General features: G+C 50.7%; 1 protein-coding gene across 2 annotated transcripts in view; it reads left to right on the top strand.

Annotated features, from left to right (window-relative positions):
* Nucleotides 1-20153, top strand: part of PRKG1 (protein kinase cGMP-dependent 1) — a 497789-nt gene that overhangs the window by 14528 nt on the left and 463108 nt on the right. The window contains exon 1 of one of the 2 annotated variants that reach the window (XM_051617013.1): nucleotides 18874-19184. The exons of the other annotated variant lie outside the window; for it this stretch is intronic. Within the exon in view, the coding sequence (XP_051472973.1) occupies nucleotides 18874-19184 (311 nt within the window). Of the gene's footprint in view, nucleotides 1-18873; nucleotides 19185-20153 lie in introns of those variants that run through there. 2 annotated transcript variants of the gene reach the window in all.

Below are 20153 nucleotides of genomic sequence, written 5' to 3'. Positions count from 1 at the left end.
ATTTCCTAGCATGGAGGAAACATTTTCTAGTGACAGTATCTTGGTCTAGTCTTCAGACCCATGCAATGGTGATGGGGTAATCCCAACCCAGTTTTGTGTGCGCTTGTCCCCTGGTGGACAAATGTTCCTGAAGAAGAACAATGTCTCCCTGTTGCTGGCTGATCTTAAGAGCCTTTAGGTTGCCCCTCATTTTTTGCCTGTGCAAGGACAGGTTTTGTTCGTGAACGTTCAAAAATGTGTTCAGCAGAAAGTGCTTGTTGTGTTAATCACCACGGGAAGGCAGGGCTGGTGCACTAGAAGGAATGATGGCTTCCTGATCTTTAAGCAATGAATCTGCAGGAGGTTGGACACAGGTGTTGCCTTTGAAGGAAAATTCAAGCTTGCAATGAGAAATTATGCAGGTTGGTTTGGGACTTGTGTTGCTGGCACCTCCAAAATCACAGAATCACCCTGGTTGGAAAGGACCCAGAAGATCATCAAGTCCAACCATAACCTAGATCCACCAACCATAACCTAATCTATCTGTTCAGTGCTTAACTCATGTCCCTCAGCACCACATCTACATTTCTTTTAAACACCTCCAGGGATGGTGACTCCACCACCTCCCTGGGCAGCCCCTTCCAGTGTCCGGCCACTCTTTGGGTAAGGAAATTCTTTCAAGCATCAGGTGGAGGATGGTTCCCACTTGTGGGAGCCACTGGATTTGCCTTTTGAGGAGCAGTAGGACAAGAAGAAGACATTCAGGCTGGCTTGTGTGGGACGTTGTTGGGTGGAGGTGAAGGTGTGGCTGAAGAGCCATTGCTGGTGTGTGTCCTTCCTGTGGGAAAGGACCTGGCATCTCCCCATCCCTGAGGTTCTTGTGGAGGGGGGGAGTTTGCAGACTGCCAAGTGTCCATGATTTTTTAAAGAGGGAATTAAGTGGCACGTGTTCATATGGGGCTTTTTGATAGCTTTGGAGGTTTGCAGCTCCAAGGGTAGCACCCCTTCCAAGCTGCTTCCTGGCCACAATCAGCAAGAGGAGAGCAAAAACCCTAGGTTAAAAAAATCCCAGTGACCAGGTACAGAGGTGGAAAAGGGACAGGATTTCTGGTTGTGAAAGGCTTCAGATTCGTATCTCTAGCCATGAAAATGCCAAGTTCAAGTTGAAAGCTGTAGCTGAGCAGGAGCTTTCACATTCCAGCTGAGGTACAAAGGTGGTAAAGAAGGATCTGGCTTGGCAAGCAAGTGAGGAAACAGAGGTGGTGGTGGGCTGGTGGCACAGCTGAGAGCCAGGAGATGGACAGAGAGCCTCGAGTGAGGGGGCAGGGGGAAGAAAACAGCCACCATGTGCTTCTCCATGTCAATAGCTTTGCTGGGTGCACGTGGGCACAGCTCAAAATGGAGTCCAAGCTCTGAAAACCTTGGCCAGTAGTAAAAGGGCTGGTAAAACTGGGCTGCTTCTCCTGGTTTTGTGGGGTGTTTTTTTTTGCGTAGCCAATTCTTCATGGTTTTTTAGCTCAGATGAACTTGACAGAGCAGTTTAGAGTGCAAGGGGGAAAGGGTTTGGTACCACTGTGTGACAGAGGAGTCGTGGAGTCATTTAGGTTAGAGAAGACCTTGAAGATCATCGAGTCCAACCATTAACCCAACTCTACCAAGGCTACTGCTAAACCATGTCCCTCAGCACCACATCTACACGGCTTTGAAACACACCAGGGGTGGGTTTGGTCTGGACAGAGCATTCAGCTAAGCCAGGCCTAAGGCCGGGGTTGGTGAGGTGGGTGCTGTGCCATCTCCTTCCTGGCACAAACTCCTGTGGGAGGGAAAGGGCATGAAAAGGTGGCATGTTCTCTCCCTCTAGTCATAAATAGCATCAGAAGGTTGATGGTGGTCCCCAAATGCCTGGTTTTCCAGCATGTCCCTTATTTTATCCAGTGGGGAGGGGGTGACACTTGTCTTGCAGAGGGGCTGGGTGACGTGGGTGCTGTGACCAGTCCCTCTCTCCATGCACATGCAGAAGAAGTGATGGATGGGGGGGGAGGCTGCACCAGGCTCTGGGTACCCACCACCCAGCTGTAGTGGGTGGGAGCATTTTGAAGCACCAGCTGAGGCTGCCAGGCAGCTCCTTATTGCTGGAGACTAAACACACATGGATCATTTCAGCGTTATCAGAGATGATCTGAGGGCTGGAGCAGCTCTTCTACAAAGGCAGACTGAGAGAGCTGGGGCTGTTCAGCCTGGAGAAGAGAAGGTTCCAGAGAGACCTTAAAGCACTTAGGAAAGCTGGGGAGGGACTTTTCACCAGAGAGTGCAGTGAGAGGGCAAGGGGTGATGGTTTTAAACTGCAAGAGGGGACGTTTAGGTTAGACATCGGGAAGAAATTCTTCACCATGAGGGTGGGAAAGTGCTGGAACAAGTTGCCCAGAGCAGCTGTGGCTGCCCCATCCCTGGCAGTGTTGAAGGGCAGGTTGGATGGGGCTTGGAGCAGCCTGGGCTGGTGGGAGGTGTCCCTGCCCATGCAGGGGGGTTGGATCTAGATGATCTTTAAGGTCCCTTCCAACCTTCACTGTTCTATGCAAGTTCTGCATCCCACGACTGAAGGAGGTGAAATGCAGAGGACAACCCTTAGCTCCAAGCTGGGAAGTGGTTAAGAATTAAATAAAAGATGCTTCAGTTGCTGGGGAATGAAGGGAGGTGGCTTCAGAGGCAGGAGCTGGGGGGCTGCACAGATCCCCCCCGAGCGCTCCTGGGAATGAAGAAAGGCTTTCAGGTCTGCCTCCCCACCCTCTGCTCCCATCAAAGGACTCACAGACCAGGAATCTTCAAACAGATGGTTTGAATAAGGTCAAGTATACAGCCAGAGGTGCCCTTGGGTAACCACACTGCCCTCCCAGAAGCTCCACAGATGCAACCAGAGGTTGCTGTGGCCCGGCAGGACCGGGGGAGGTTGAAAGGCTTCACTGTTCAGACACTGGCATTTTTATCACTGGGGAAAAATTCCTGGGTGAAAGCTGCCAAACCCCCCTAAACCAACTGTTGGGTGGGGAGAAGCTTCTCCTGTTTGCTGGCACGTGTGGCTTGGCCAGGCAAGATGTTTTCCCATTGGAGAGGCCCTTTGTGGTGGGTGGAGATGGAAGAGACCTTGAATGCTGCAACACGCCCACCAGTGGGGACTGACCCCGAGCTGCAGAGCCAGAGGGAAGATCTGGGGAAAAATATGTTTGGGCTGGAAAAATGTTGGGTCTTATGGGGCTTTTATGCCATGAATTTGCTCAGTGGGGGTTGCAAAAGGCAGCTCAGAGCTCACTGGAGGAGCAGAGGAGAAGGTGGCTGAGGTGGCACCACTACCCTGGGGTCACAGGTGGAGATCTGTGTGATCTGCTTTGCCAGGGAGTTTGTTCTCATTTTGTTTGCCCTCCGTGTCCAAAGTAGGGGCCTCATGTTTCATTTGAACTTTCCTGTCTTCCAGTTCTGGTCAAGCCTTTCCCTGCTGCTCCAAAAAAGCCATTTCATATTGACCACTTCAACTACATTATGGAATCTATAGAATATAATGAAATTTTATATATCTTTTTCCTACAAATTAAACAAATCAAGCCCTTCCTGTCCTTGATAAGGTTTCTTTTCCCAGCTCTCTGCTGTTGGCCTGCCTTCTTCAACACCATCTCCAGCTGCTCCGTATCCTCTCCCACAGCAGGGACATTGCAGAATCACAGACTGGTTTGGGTTGGAAGGGACTTTAAAGACCATCCAGTTCCAACCCCCTGCATGGGCAGGGACACCTCCCACCAGCCCAGGCTGCTCCAAGCCTCATCCAACCTGCCCTTGAACACTGCCAGGGATGGGGCAGCCACAGCTTCTCTGGACAACCTGTTCAGCACTCTGCAAAGCAGTTCAGCCTCAGCCACCAGCAGATACATGTTGTGATGGGTCTCCACTCATTATTTCTCCATTGAGTTAGTTGTTTTCTACTTATACTGGTCATAACTTGATCCTTTGGGTTTGTGTGGAGCCACTTCTCTAGCAAGACCCCCCCCCTGCAGCAAAGAAGGAAGGTGGAGAGGTTTTTCCTAGCAGGAGGAGACCACCCTGGCTTCCTTTTGGCAGCTTGCAGAGGGACAGGGACAGATAAGGCTGTGAGGGGGTGAAGTTCAGCCTGCCCAACTTTTTTGGGTGTTCTGATGTCCACCTTGTGGCTGGATGGTCTTTCCCAGCAGGGTGGTTCCTGGAAGAGAAGATGATTGCAGAGACAATGGGGGAAGGACATCTGCTGACTTGCAGCCTTGCCCTTTCAAGTGCATCCCATCGACTGGCTGAAGGAAGAAGGTGCTCAGCAGGGAGACCTGAGGGCTTTCTTTTTTTTTTCCAGTTCCTGTTCAACTTGCTGGGATTGTCTATAAATCAAGCCCTGGACGTAGGGAGGGGTGAGGAATGGTCCATCTTCTTTTCCCCCGCAGGAGGTTTGATGGATGATGCTTTTTGGTGGCTAAATGCAACCCTTCCCACCTCCCTCCTGGAATTCCTGGGCTCAAGCAGGCAGGTGGGGCAGTGCCTGGCACGGGCTGCCAAGTCTAATAGCTGGCAGTGAATCCCAGCAGCTCCTCTGGAAGAGCTAGAAGGTCTAAATAATTAATACCTGTTAAATTATTCAAGCTAGAAATACAGGACATGAATTCAGCAAGCTGACCAGGCTACAAGTGAGTAATTCTGTTAATTAACCTGTGCAGTTAGCAGGAGCTGCAATTAGCTCATGTTTTAGGCTGCTCTGGATTTTTTCTAGGAACAGAAATGAACTAAAAATAAATAGAAATCAACTAAAGCTGCAGCTTAAAAATACAGGTTTAAGGACAGGGTTTGAATGATCAGCAGAGACACTGTGTCCCAATTCAGTTGGATTTATGTTCCAACAGCCCTTTATTTTTTGTGGGGGAGCAGGGACATTTTTTTAAAGCTTTATTTTATCTCTCCTCTCTGCAAGAACTTGAAGATACTCCTGAAGTTCTCCTGTAGATCCTCTGCTCCAGCCCCTGCATGTTGCTGGTGGTTCTTTCCCATGTGTTGCTGAAGAGCTAGAGAGACAGGGGGGAAACAGCAATTAAAGTGTGTATTTCTGAACCCATTAGCATCATGGAAAGAAGTTCTGGGAGGAACTGAAGGTCTAGTCTTGCAAACACACAACGTGCCACTCAGTGAGGCCTGAATGTGTGGTGAAAGGTTTCTCCATCAGAAAGAATAAAAACATTTAGTAGCTACAGGGGGAAAATTGCATCAATCTGAAGCTTTGAGATGAACTAATTAATGTCAGCTGAGGTTTTGGGACTGGAAATGGTCACTATCCAAATATTCTGCCTTGCAATGTTCTCTGGAGTGGATGGATAATGTCCAGCCTCAGGACAACAGGGCAGCTTTTCCAGAAAGTTGGAGCTGGTTGCATTGTGGACAGATAATTGATTTACCCTCTTGGCCTCCATATGGAAATACACCCTCTCTGACTCTTCCTGCTTGTTAGTGGAAGTGGATAAATTCAGGCCTGCTTGTCTTTTTGTGTGCTTTGTGTTTTCCCTGAAGACATCCTGGGAGGATTGGCTGATCCACCTGGAGGCTGTGCAGCCATTCAGGGACATCTGGACAGGCTGGAGAGCTGGGCAAACAGGAACCTCATGAGGCTCAACAGGAATAAGTGCAGAGTCCTGCACCTGGGAAGGAACAGCCAAATGCACCAGGACAGGCCAGGAGGTGATCTGCTAGAGAGCAGCTCTGTGGAGAAGGACCTTGGAGTCCTGGTAGACAAGTTCTCCATGGGACAGCAATGTGCCCTGGTGGCCAAGAAGGCCAGTGGTATCTTGTGGTGCATCAGGAAGAGTGTCTCCAGCAGGTCAAGGGAAGTTCTCCCTGCCCTCCTGCTCTGCCCTGGCGAGACCAGGTGTCCAGTTCTGGCCTCCCCAGTTCAGGAGGGACAGGGATGTGCTGGAAAGGAGCTTCTTGAGGGAGTCCCCAGCTCCCTGGCTTTTTCATCTCAGTGGAGAGGAGGAAGGTTCAAAGTTAACCTTGTCAATCTTTCCAACAGGTTGCAAAGGACCTTGATGCTTTCACAGTCACTGGTGAATTTTTAAGCCACAATTGGAGTGTTTTCCATTTTTTCATATATTTATATAGTGAGACCTCACTTGGAGTGTTGGGTCCAGTTCTGGGCTCCCCAGTTCCAGAGGGACAGGGATCTACTGGAGAGAGTCTAATGGAGGCCACGAGGATGATGAAGGGACTGGAACACCTGCCTGATGAGGAAAGGCTGAGAGACCTGGGGCTGTTCAGTCTGGAGAGGAGAAGACTGAGGGGGGATCTAATGAATGTCTATCAATACATGAGGGCAGCAAGAAGGCAGGACAAGCTCTTGTCACTTGTGCCCTGGGACAGGACGAGGGACAATGGATTCAAACTGGAGCCCAGGAAGTTCCACCTCAACATGAGGAAGAACTTCTTTCCTGGGAGGGTGACAGAGCCCTGGGACAGGCTGCCCACAGAGGTTGTGGAGTCTCCTTCTCTGGAGACTTTCCAGACCTGTCTGGATGCCTTTCTGAGTGACCTGCCCTAGTTTTGGTCCTGCTCTGGCAGGGGGGTTGGACTTGATGGTCTTCAGATGTCCCTTCCAACCCCGGACATTCTGTGATTCTGTGATTGTGATGAAAATGTGTCTAAGGCTCCTTATTTACATGAGGAGGTATCTGCCATCCTAATTCCTCAAAGCACATTTCAGGGCCTGAAGTAAAAAAATCTCTTGGATAATTCCCATTTTCCTCCTCTTTTTGCTCTGTTCTAAGCATTGATTTCTCAGTGAAGGTAATTCTTAGTATTGAACTTAAATGGATACATTTTGGTATGGAATTGGAAAAATGGGTGAATGAGGGAGAAATTAAGAAAAGGCCAAGATGAAATGGGAAGGTTTGGCATTTACCTCTGCTCTGAGCTTTCCCTCTCCTGGGGGGATTACCCAGGTGAAGTGAATTCTCCACTGGGAATCTCAAAACCTGCTTCAGCTCTGATGGTTTTGGTGCAGCTTCTCAATAGGATGCATCAAAGTGCAGGTTTTATTTGCATATTTGGAGTAATTGCAAAGAATGCCTCTTAACTAAAGTGAGAGAGGAGGCAGCAGGTGAGAAATGGACCCGTTCCCATCAATGAGTGTGTCAGGGTATGATTTGAGAACAGGGTTGTGTTGCCAGGTGTGGTTCTTGGCCCTGCAGGTTCATGGAGATGCTTTAATGCTCCCTGAGATTTCAAATCCCGCTCAGGCTGTGGCAGCCTGTGAACAATAAAATATGATGGTCCATCAGTTTTTGCTTCTGCCTGCTAAAAACTGCAGAATTTTGGCCGTTCATGGGCTGGATATCAAGACAGAGGGTCACATCTCCAATTTCATCTCTGGGTAGATATTTTGTGGCTTGACATAGGTATCACAAATATAATTTGTGGCTTAGCCTCAGAATTGTGCTTCTTTCTTCCAGTATCATTTTCTGGGCTAATAAAAGGCTTTACCTCTGTCTACACCAGCAGATGGGATGTGCTTTAGCTGATTCTCAGCTACAATTTTGAGCTGACTTTGCTTTTCCACCAAAGAACTGGGTGCTGCACCATTTCAGGTAGAGGATATATTTTTTCCCTGAATCTTCTAATCTCTTTGGGTTTTATTTGCCTTTTAAAACCCTTATGTACCCATGCCCTGATTGTTCCCTATAAAAATATATAGAAATTTGAGGGGGAAAAGTAATCTATTTAAATCTTCCATTGATTCTTTCCCCATAATTCAGATCTTTGTGCTCAGCATTTGCTGATATGTTGCCCAATCAATAACAATTCCATCTGGAAATGTCATTAATATTTTTTAAATAGGAGTTTTCTTGCAAAGTTGAACTTTCTCTGTACATCTGAGGAGTTTGGGAAAGTTTATTTTGATCTGATGGATTAGCTGCAGTTGTGATATGGTGGTATTAACATGAGCTATTTTAATTTAATTTACTTTTCTGAGAGTTTACAAGGAGATATAAATGGAAAGTAAAAAGATTCAGACTTCTGGAAATGGAATAATTTAAAATCTAAAGCCATGAGACTAAATATAGAATTGGGGGATATCGGGAGAATGAAATCCCTTCCTTTTTCAGATGGGTCAGTCAGTTGGTCATTCATGCTAAAAGACAGAGATTTTTTGGGGTTGATGTGCCCTGAGTTTTCTGGGTGTGCCCAGAGTTGTTGCATGTGGTGGTGGTGGTGGCAGCAGGTCCTGGGTGCTGAGCCAAGAGCCAGGACGTGGTGCGAACCAACGACCTCCTAAAGGCTCCCCTAGAAGGTCTGGTACTGAGCCAAATCATGGAGTCAAACTTTCCACAAATCAGTGTCTTTGGGGGCAACACACCTAGGGGTGATAAAGAAGACTCACCTGAAATGTGATTCCTGGTCTGCTGGGACTTGCAGGTCGAGTTATTGTGTCTCTGACAGTTTCATCACATAAACTGGATTTGAAGGAGGAAGAGGGCTGCGAGTCTGGGCTGCTGTAAAGGACAGAGACAGACAGTGCTGGGGCTTATAATGCCCGTTTTTATAGAAATATGCCCCTCAATGTGCCACACATTCACTTCTTCACAGTTGTAGTAGCTTACCTGAGAAAAACCTGCAGTGTTAATGTTGCCCTTGGCTGAGAAACAGAATAAATTCGTACCAAAGCTGGTTTTGACCAACACTCCTGGTGGTTTTTTTTCCCCCTCATGCAGACATCGTTTTGTTTCTGTATTTCTGTATCGCTTTTTTGATGGTTTTGGGGGTTTTCTTTGGTGTTTTGTTGTGGTTGGTCTCGGTTTTGTGGTGGGGTTGGTTCATCAGGTCAAGGGGGAAGGTTTGCAGCCCTGGCCTCCAGCCGGGCGGGCAGGGCAGCAGAGGGCGGCATTACTCCTTCTCTTCTGCCTTCTCTCCTCCTGAAAGAAAAGGAGGATTAAAAAGAGGGGAAAAAAATGAAGAATGTGGAGAAGGCTGTGCCTGCCAGAGCTGCAGGCCATGTAAGGGAACAGAGCAGGGCCAAAGAGCCACCGGGCGGGGAGGTGGCACAGGGAGCTTCTCCATCACGTCACGCCCAGGACGTGAGCTGGAAATGGTTGTTTTGCTGGGAGTTGTGGCTTTTAAAGGGAGGAAAAGAAGAAGAAGAGGTTTCAAAAAGAAGCCAGGTTTGTGTATCTGCAAAGGAGCAGCAGGATTTCTGGGGCTGGTTGGGAATCTGCACCCTTGTGCCAGGGAGCAGGGGTGTAAAACGCGTTGCCTTCTCGTCGGCCACAATGCAGGTTGTTGTGCTGGGATCCTTCCTGCTCCAGCACCACCAGATCCTTTCACAACAGGCCAGGTGCTTTGAAAACAAGCTTGTGTACTGAGCTTTGTGTGCATGGATTGCACCAGTGTGGGTATAGAGAAGCTGTCCTCTTGTGCAGGCCAAGTCACACAAGTAATAGCAGAGATGATAAAAGCTTCAACAGGAATGGCTCTTGCAGAGAAGCAGCCCATGAAAGGTCAATATCAACCTAGAAATCTCTTTTCTAGAGCACAGGGAAGCAGACCCAAAGTGCATGTTTCCTTTAAGGCATCATCACTCCCAAAGGGTTTTTCCTCCTGGGTTTCAGGAAGCTCCCACGAGCTGGTAGCATCGTCAGCAGTGAGAATTGTGGTGTTCTCCACCCAGGCCAAAGATTGGGAGGTGGTGGGGGAAAAGAGCACAGGGTGGGCCTTCCCAGTGTGTTTCATGGTGGAGGAGAGTTGCACAGGTGGACTTTCCAGCGTGTTTTAATTCTGTGCAACAGGGAGGCCACAAGGTCAGAGCAAAACCATCTGGAGATGGAGGTGGTGTCAGAAGAGGCACTGCAGCCCCTGGTCCACATGGTCTGCCTTGCCTGCAGCTGGTGAGGAGCTGTGGTTGCTGGTCCTCCTCCCAGCTGGGGTAGCAGCTGTGTGGTGTGAGTGAGAGCCCTGCACCTTGCCCAGGGGTTTAGCTGCTGGTTTGAAGCAGAAATTGTGTGATGCTGAGTGCTGCCCATGCCCCAGTTCCCCCCAGGCAGGACAACCAGGTGAAAGACTTTGCAAATGTTTCAGGAAATCAGTCCTCCAATGCCCCCGGTGAGCAGGGCAATCAGCTCAGGCAAACACTGACCAAGGGCGAACTGTGAGCACAAACATTTTTACACACTGGAGGAGCTCAACCTGATGAAGTTTGCCCAAGCGTAAATAGGAAGGAGCTGTAGAATCCTAGAGTCATTAAGGCTGGAAAGGACCCTAAAGATCACCAAGCTCCAACCCCCCTGCCATGAGCAGGGAACCCACCACTAGACCAGGCTGCACAAAACCTCATCCAACCTGGCCTTAAAAACCTCCCTGGGCAACCCATCCCAGTTCCTCACCACCCTGAGAGCGAAGAATTTCTTCCTAATATCTCACCTAAATCTCCCCTCTCTCTGTTTAATAACTTTACCCCTTGTCCTGTCACTATCTTCTCTGATGAAAAGCCCCTCCCCAGCTTTTCTGGAGCCCCTTCAGGCACTGGAAGCTGCTCTCAGGTCTCCCTGGAGCCTTCTCTTCTCCAGGCTGAACAGCCCAACTCTCCCAGCCTGTCTCCAAAGCAGACCTGCTTCAGCCCTTGGGTCATCTTTGTGTCCCTTCTCTGGACTCTCTCCTAAAGTCTAGATCTTGTGCTGAGGGCACCAGAGCTGTACGCAGTATTCCAGAAGACAGGGGAGTGCTGTAAAACCTCTGTGAGACCCACCGTGAGCTCCTGTCTGCAGACTGTGCCTGGATGGTTCACAGATGTCCCCTTGGCACCTTGAGGAGCCAGGTCCTCTGTGGGACACAGCCATTTATTCTGAGTCTTATACGATGACAGGGATCAACTTGGAGTACAAACCTTTTCTGGAAATGTTTTCTGCAAGGAAGGGTTTAGCATTGCTTGGATTGCAGGCATAAGCATGTGTAAACACTTCAATAAAAGACTGGTTCTTCAGGAAAATGTTTCTAGTTGCTCAGGACATGCAGATGTCAGAAGACTTTGGAATGAATTCTAGCAGGAATCTGCTCCTAAAAGGGAAGGCAACTTCTCTTTATTTTTCAGAAACAGCAATCTGTTGTCATGTAAAACACAACCTTCAAATCTGTGCTTCGTGCTTGTTGTCACAAATGCCCCAAACAGTCAAATAATAATTGATTTAATAAGCAGGAGAGTTAATTAGGTTTCATAAAGAGACGATGGACTCACAATGCAGTCATTAAACAATGCACTGGTTCTCTTCGTGTCGGTGGCAGCTGGGTAGGTGTTTATTTCTAACCCAATTTCAAATATCAATGAATTGTTCTGAAGGTTGGATAAATCAGCCTGGCCGAGCAAGGCAATTATGGCAGGTGAGTGGTGCATTCCTGGCTAGGAGAGATAAGAAACACTGCGGGGGCCAAAAGGGAGACGAGAGCGAGGACCTGGGATTGCAACCGCTCGGGGCTGGCGAGTGGTTTGCTGCCCTGGAGCCTGGAAATGTGAGACATGGCATCAAGCAGCTTCAAAACCAGGCCGTGGCAATGAGCTGCTATCAATTTCAATTGTTTTTTGGGAAAAAAAAAAGTCTCTTGCTGTTTGTATCTTCCCGAGTACTTTGCTTTCCAACTTTTGCAACTGTGATATGAAAGGAGGATTTGGGACTGAGTGGTACCAGGCAATGAGGTTGGCTGTGTTGGTGGAGTGGTTTGAAAGTAGATCAAGAAGAGCTGCAGGCTGGCAAGCCACAAAACAAACCTCATGTTTGCTCAAGACAAGGTTTTGGTTTTACTGCATGAATACTGCTGTGAGAACCACTCCTCCAAAACGTCCCCCTCGGAGCTGCTGTTGCTGCTTGGAGTCCCATGTAAGGTCAAGAGGGGAGATTCAGGTGAGGCATTAGGAGGAAATTCTTTGCTGTGAGGGTGGTGAGACCCTGGCCCAGGTTGCCCAGGGAAGCTGTGGCTGCCCCATCCCTGGCAGTGTTGAAGGGCAGGTTGGATGGGGCTTGGAGCAGCCTGGGCTGGTGGGAGGTGTCCCTGCCCATGCAGGGGGTTGGATCTGGATGATCTTGAAGGTCCCTTCCAACCCAAACCATTCCATGATTCTATGACAAATGAAGAGAAGATCTCACATGCAGAAGGTTAGCAGGAGCTGATTAAGTCAGAAGCAAAGGCACCTGGGGATTTGGCCCCAGGTGTTCCTGACACCCCTGATGTCTTGCCACCCTGTTGAGTCCCTGATTGCCTGGATCATCTAACACATTAAGATCAGATATAAATCCTGCCCAAGTGCCTTTCCTAAGCAACACAATCCAGAGGTGACACATGGTGTAACACACCATTCTGGCTCTGTCAACAGCTTTGAGAGGGTCTTGCCTGTGAAAAGTGAACTTTGGGAGACTTTTGGTTGGCTGTATGTGTTGATTGCTCAGTGCCAGAACGAGGGGCAGAGTTTACCAGCATGAGGGTGCTGTCCTTGTTGTGGGCCCAGGCTGGGTGGTTTTCATCTTTGGGCAGTAACTTCTCATTGTTTGGTGCATGGGCTGGGTGATGGATGAGCTTGTCACACTGAGATGTCATACAGCAGCAGGAGGAACAGATGTTGAACAGAGAAGATAAAGGTCACCGAGGATGGGCTGTCCTGGGCAGTTAAACTCTGGTTGATGAGAAGTGCAGGAAGGCTGGCGTGGCCATCCCAGTTGTGTCTCCATGAAAATCAGTGGCTTCAAATCCAACACATGGCTCCCACCTTCCTTATAACACTTCAGCTTCTTCCAGTCTCACCCCGAAGAGCCAGAATGAATCGATTTTTCCAACTATGTCAACTGAGTTGATGTTTCCTACAAACTTCACCTCTGTTATCTCCTGTATTTCATGGCTCTGAGGCTAGAGCTGCATCCTTATATTAGTTTAGTTGTTCCCTGGGTTCATTTGCTGGCAGCTTAAGGCTTGAAAGGAGAAGAAAACTGTATTTCCAGGGCTCTCCTTGTCTAAACGCTGCTTTTGCTCTACACAGGCAGTGCCCTGGGACTGCTGAGAAGAGCAGGGGCACAGCCAGTCTCTAACTGTAGTAACTGCAAAACAGCACCACCTATTTATGTTGGCCGTTTGCAGAACAAGCTACTGCTTCACAGGAGCCTAAAGAGGCTTCTTAAGGCAGCTGAATTGTTTTGAAGCTGCTTCTGGCTTAACCCAGCCCACAGGAAGATGTGTCTAAGCTCTGCTCATGCTTGACCTTGCTGGGCTGGCCAGCCCTTTCTGGCACGTGGGGGCAAAAATCACCCAGTCACTTTTGAGGTGTGGATGGGCAGGAGGGGTCAGGGATGGGGGCCCTCACCCCTGACCTGCCTGGAGAGCTGCTGCTCTTTGCACAGACAATGTCTTTACTCTTTCTTGGAGCAAGCCCAGTCTCGAAGTCTCCATTTAGGCTGAGGGTGTGAGAAAGTGGTGCCAGGAAGCCCATAGTGTCCCCTCCTGCCCTGCAGGGACTCAGGAGAAGCTGAACCAGCACTGAAGAGAAGGGCTGTGGACACCCACTGCTACCAGGTACCACCATCTGATGGGGTGAGCAGTTGAAATCCCAGCTTCCTCTGGGAGGAAAAGCTGGGCTTCAAAAGTTGTCTTCCAGGTGTCAGGTGCCTTTTGGAAGGCAAAGATTTCTGTCGACATACAGGCAGGGCTGGTGTGAACAGGATCTTGTTCCTGGGGAAAAAAAGCTTGAGGGACTGTGTTGGTTGCTCTAGTGGAAGCAAAAAGCTTTGAAGGGTTTGTTGAGTGTGTGTTCAGCTTCTGGATATTGAGAGTAATTTATTTCACCCTTTTATATAAAGCTCATGTTCCTTCCATCTGAAGATGATGGATCCTCTTCTGCTGTTCCAGCTCTGCAGCCCACCCAGCAGGAACCACAGAACAGGCTTTCCTCAAGCCTGGAAAAGTAACAAGGGGAGGGTTATCTCTTGCCTCACCAGTGTGTTAGGTCCTTTGTGCCATCTATTTTTCTGGGCAAAGGGAACAGGAAACTTGAGTCTGAAACCTACTGTGGGCACAGGCCTCTGTGCACGGGAGGGGAGGAGGGCTGGAAGCCCCCCTGCTCCACAGATTATTCTGTGTTATTATACACACACCACGGCTCATCCTTTTGCCTTGCATGACACCAACATTCATTTTTGTGTTATTATGGATGCCCCTAATGTGATATAAAAAGCTAAGCACATTACCCAGTGCACAACAGCACAGTATTATTTCTTGTCTCTGCAGTTGAGCATTTTTCTTTTTAACATTAATAGGTCTTGGGGTATTTTTTTTTTCCTCCTGCACTCTACTCCAAATGATCCTCACCCCGGGAGGATGTCCTAGGGCAGGCTGGAGGGGTTGCATGCTCTTCAAAAGAGCTACTTCTCAGTATTTATTGCTGTTAATGGAAAGAATCTACATACTGCAGGAAAATCCTTCAGATAATCCAGCTGAGATGTTGCTTTGACTTTCAGCTCTGGGGAACTGATGGGATTTAAAAGACAGAGTGCCCAGCCTGGGCATGGGGACAAACCTTTTAGCAGGGCCTGTAGTGATAGAATGAGGGGTGCTGGTTTTAAACTGAAAGAGAGGAGGTTTAGACTAGATGTTAGGAAGAAATGTTTTACAATGAGGGTGGTGAGACCCTGACCCGTGTTGTGCAGAGAGGTGGGAGATCCCTGGAAGCATTCCAAGACAGGCTGGTTTGGGCTCTGAGCAACCTGATCTCATTGAATATGTCCCTGCTCACTGCAGGGGACTGGACTGCATGACCTTTACAGGTCCCTTCCCAGCAAACCTTTCTATGAAATCTCCATCCCTTCGGCAGGGAGGAACAAATGAGTTTCAGCTTCGTTTTTAAAAGGTCCAGAAAAAGACCAAAATAAGAGGGAATATCCAATGTCACAAGAAAATAGGACTTATTTTTGTAGAGAATCAGGGCTGAAGCACTCCCCAAATACTGGGCATTCCTGTTGCTTGGTGAGGCTGCTTTGGTGCAGTAGTTCCAGCCTCATCCTCGGGGGCTGAATTATTTTCCAGCTGCCTCAGAAGGAGCTACCAGAGGCACTCTGTTTGGGACAAAAGGCAAAAAGCATTGGCCAAAGGTGCCCCAGGGAGGAATCAGATGTGTACCAAAGAGGTAGCACTCCTTCCCCTGCCTCAAGGATGCATGGGCATGTGGGGTGTGTGGTAGAATAGGGGTGTAGCATCCCATGGATGAGGGGTGGTGACCTTCAGGGGTTGGTTGTAGCATGAGCAAGAGTTCAGCTCGTGCACGTGCCGCTTTCCTCTAGATCTTGCTGTGCTTTTAGTCTTTCCTTCTTCAGATCACATGGGTGTGGCTGTGGACGTGCAGGTAGAGAAGGCATTGGGCTCTGCAAGGGGCTGGGTGTCCCACAGCCCTGTGGGTCACACACCCTCCCAAAGCTGCACAGATCCCCGACCCGCAGAGAAACGCGCCGCTAAATCCAAGTGGTTCAACTTTCTACCACAGGCTGATCTGCTTCCCTAGATATTTTGGGAAAAGAGTAAGGAGAGGATTGGAGTGGATTACTCAGGGGGGGGAAAAAAAAAACAACAAAACAGCAGCAAGCTTCGAGGAGGAGGAAAATATTTATGTATGTAGTCAGTGATGCATCTCCAGCTTCTCCGCGCGCGCTGGCCCAGCTGGCTGTAGCAAGGTGACGTTTGCCTGTCAACCATCCTGTTTTCTACCTGAGCTTTGACTGGTGAGCACAGGCAGATGTTTGCAGAACAGAGAGCTTTCATAGATGTTTGTAGCTCGGAAGATGGCAGCTGAGTGGGTGCCTTTGGTGACAGATGATCCTTGAAAGGCTTGGAAGCAAAAGCTATTAAACCTAGGAGCTGTGCAGAGAGGAAATATTGTGAGTACATCAGAGGCTGTTTGAAGAGAAGAAACATCCCTGTTTCCTGTGATTCCTATCAGCAAGCCCTGGAAAAGGGCTTTGGTACCAACATAGCCAAGGGCTCCCTCAACAAATGGCAAGCAGCTTTGCACCATCCTCCTGAAACCCAAGCCAGTGGGTGCATTCCTGCCATTCCTCTCCCTAAAGCTATTTCTTTCCTTTCTCTGGATAGAGAAGACAAAGCAGCTGCTCTGAGAGTTTGAGTTGTTTGTTTGTTTGTTTGTTTTTTCCATTAGGAACTTGAAGTTGAAAGGAATGGGATCAGAGGGTTTATTTCTCTCAGACTGGGGTGGCACCTGGGGATCCCTGGGATTACATTCCAGCTGGTACCAGGAAAGCCTGAAGTACAAACTGCTGGGAGATGGGCACTCTCCCCATGGTTTCCTTGGGAGAACAGTGAATAGTTGGGAACAGGCAAGTGCTGGCTGCCTTCCTGCTGCAGAACTGGGCTGCCAGGTTGTGAAGCCCTTTGGGCTGCTTTGGCCTCATCCTTAAATCAGGGAAGACCAACTTTAGACTTGACAGCTGCTGGTTATAGTCCCAAATCTAACCCTGAGCCATAAAATCTCTCTTTAAACCTCATAGGTCTTACGAAAATCTGCTTCCCACCTGTAAATAAATATTTTCTTTAGGTAGATGCAGCTACATTCCTTGCCAGTTTGATTTCCTGTAATTTCGAGTGGTTTTCTCCAGATCCTTTCTGATCCAGGTACTGTTGTCTCCATCCCAGGCTCTGCACCTCTAATTGAAACCAAATGATCTGACTTTGCCACTAGTCATAGAGAAATTACACACAAGTTTCCCCCCCCCCAGGGCTGTTATTCTTTGGCATTCCTGGTGGGCTTCACTTAATTGTATCACCATGTGCCTCGTCCAGAAGTTGGTATCACTTCTGCAGGGAGCAAACCCACAAAACTTGAAGTGTGCTGGCTGAATGCTCTTAAAATATTTTATTTATCACTAGTTTCTAGTTTGCAGGCAGCAGCAGTGCAGCTATTTAACACTAGTCGTCTCTCAAATGGCAATGTTCAGGAAAAATTTGGTACTTTTGTTCCTAGCAAGTTAGGCAAGGTTGAAATGGAGGGAATATACAGTAAAAAAAAAATGCTGCCTGAACTTAAAGCATGTTGGCAACCTGTGAAAACAACCAGGGGACTTGGCTTTTGTGTCTGGCGTATCCAGACCAAGGGAACTGAAAATGGAAGCAGTTCACATAACCAACATTTTGGTTTGGTTTGTGGGGTTTTGTTCACGTGCATCTCAAAAAATGCAGGAGGTAGCAGATATGCTGAAGAACCTGCAAAGCCTCCTGCTTATGAACAGAGGCCAGGCCCCTTCAGCCAGCAGTGCTGAGCAGGGAGCTCAGCTCTCTTTTTTTTTTCTTTTTAAATGTATTTTATGAAGACCATCTGCAGGTTGAAAGCTGGAACTTTGGACTCAGCCAAGTGCCAGTACGTAACAGTAAAAAAAAAATACAACACAAAACAACCCAAAAAAAGCTCAGGTCTCTGTCTGGATGTCTCTGTGTCCAGCTCATGCCTGCATGGGAGGTCTAGACAAGCTGCTGACATCAGAAACAAACATGTAGGCACCACTCACCTCCATGCAGCCATGGCTGCATCTTCCCCCTCTCCTCCTCAAATCAAACTCCTAGAGAGGGAACCCTTGGAGCTGCTTCTGCTGCCCTGAAAACATCCCAGCCCAAAATTGTGCCAGTGCCCCAGAGCTGCAGAAGCTCTTGTGGGACACCTGCATTTAGCTGGGCTGGAGGGGGGGGGAGTTACCCCAACTCCTCCACACTGTTCAGTCTTATCAGGAAAGCCCCAAACCAGCTATTTTCTTGCCTACAGATCCCCTCTTTCTGCTCTGGAGGGCCAAGCCCAGGAGCCACATTGTCCCTTCAGCTCCCACTTTCACGCGGGTGTTGGGGCTACACAGGAAGCCTATTTCCCAGATTTTAATTGAGGATTTTGGTATGTTGTTTTGTTTGTTTTTTTTATTAGTGCTCTAAGACCCATAAGCTCTGCCTCCAGGCTCCTCCAGTGCAGACGTACTTGACCGATATTCACATGAAAATCTGGGTTTTTGGAGCCCAGAGCTTGCAGAGAGCGAGCAGGAGCCGTGCCAGACACTGGCTCGTGCTTTCGCTCAGAGGAGGTAGATAACAAAAATGGACTGTTAAAGAGGAAAAAAAAAAAAAGTGTTGGGGAGGTCAAGCGGGCAAGTTTTGTAGGGAAAAAGTAGCACCTCTGGTTGGAGCAGGGGATGGGAACGGCGAGAAGCCGGGGACACCCCGAAAGCGGGACGGAGAGGGCAGGTCTGTGCAGCCATCATCTCCCAGGGTTTGGACCTGTTCGATGGCCTCCTCCTGCAGGAGGACGGGCGGGGAGGGCTGAGCAGGCAGAGGACCCCCCCTCCCCGCATCCCCTGGAGGAGGGGGGTGCGGGGGTGGGCGGTGCGGGGGGGGGGGGTGGCCGGGAGGGAGGGATGGAGGGAGCGGGGAGGGCATGTGCGTCCTGCCCGGCGCCCTCGCCTCCCTCCCCGCCGCCTTCCCTCCCTCTCTCCTTCCCTCCCTCCCCCTCCGCGGGTGTGTGGATGTGTGGATGTGTGCATCCATCCCTCCCTCCCGCTCCCTTCTCCAGCCGAGCCTGACGCAGGCGGCTGGAAATCGCCCCTAAGGAGCCGGTTCCGGAGCGCGGTGCCGGGCAGGGGAGGGGGGGGGGGGTGGTCCGGCTGCTGCGGGGCCGGGCCGGGAGGGGAGCGGGAGGGAGGGAACGGGAGGAGGAGGAAGAGGAGGAGAAGTTGGTCCAAGTGCAGGGAGGCGGCCCCGGGGGGCGGGTGGGGGGGGTGGGGGGGTGGGGGGGAAAAGTTGCCGGGAGAGGCGAGGGGCGAGCGCGGCGGCAGGACCATGGGCACTTTGCGGGATTTACAGTACGCGCTGCAGGAGAAGATCGAGGAGCTGCGGCAGCGGGATGCGCTGATCGACGAGCTGGAGCTGGAGTTGGACCAGAAGGACGAACTGATCCAGAAGCTGCAGAACGAGCTGGACAAGTACCGCTCGGTGATCCGGCCCGCCACGCAGCAGGCGCAGCAGCAGAGCGCCGGCACCTTGCAGGGCGAGCAGCGGACCAAGCGGCAGGCGATCTCGGCCGAGCCTACCGCCTTTGACATCCAGGACCTCAGCCACGTCACCCTCCCCTTCTACCCCAAGAGCCCACAGTAAGCAGGAAAGAGGGGGGTCACCCCCCCCCCCCCCGGGGACCCACCGCCCGCTCCCTGCCTCGCCGGCTCCGCCCGCCGCGCTCACACCCACCCCCTTCGCCCCTCGGGGCACCCGCCGGATCCCTCTTCCCCTCCATCCCTCCCTGCCGCCGGGAAGGGAGCGGGAAGGGACAGGGAGCGGAGCCCCGAAGCTGCCGCCCACCCACCCGCTGGGGTGGGAAAGTTGCGGGGTCCGGGCTCGGGGCGGCTCGAGTCGGGGGTTGTGTGTGTGTGTGCGTGTGTGTGTGTGTGTGTGTGACAGGAGCGAGCCCCGAGGTGCGGGGCAGCCACGCTCGTCCCACCCGGCTGCCCACCCCGCCCCAAATCCCAGCTCGGGAATGTTGCCGGCGGGTTGAGCCGCAGCTGCGGGAGGCGACGGGACCGAGCGGGGCGGGTGGGTCGGTTTCCTCCGGGTGTCCCACAGGGAAACTCTGAGCCCCCCAGCAGCCTCCTGGTCTCCTTTCCTAGGGGATGCTGGTGGGTGTTTTGTTTTTTTTGGGGGGGTGTCGGAGGACGGCAGGGGCTGGCTGCAGCGTCCCGGTCCGGTGGAGGGTGTGCGGGTGGCGGCGGGAAGGGAAAGTTGCGGGGAGCTGCTCCGTCCTGGTTTCACTCTTGCCGCAGACTCGGCAAATCAGAGCGATTTTAGCGGAGAGAACGGAGAGCCTCGCCGGGGCGGGATGGCTCCCTCCCTCCCCTTGCTCCTCGCCGGTAAATCCCGAAGCGTTTGGCTCGGGGCTCCTGAAGGAGGGACACACGCGCACACACACACACACACACACACACAGAGCACCTGCAGGAGCTCCCGGTTCCCCCCCGGGGGGCGGCAGCGCCGGGACCCCCGTCGGGGCGGGGGCTGCGGCCGCCCCTCGGGACGGGAGAGCTGGGCAGGGAGGGTCTTTCCCAGCCACCTCGGTCCTCGGGGTTGTG

The sequence above is a fragment of the Apus apus genome, chromosome 4 (assembly GCF_020740795.1).
Source record: "Apus apus isolate bApuApu2 chromosome 4, bApuApu2.pri.cur, whole genome shotgun sequence".
Lineage (NCBI taxonomy): Eukaryota > Metazoa > Chordata > Aves > Apodiformes > Apodidae > Apus > Apus apus.
This window is presented reverse-complemented; position numbering and strand designations above follow the sequence as displayed.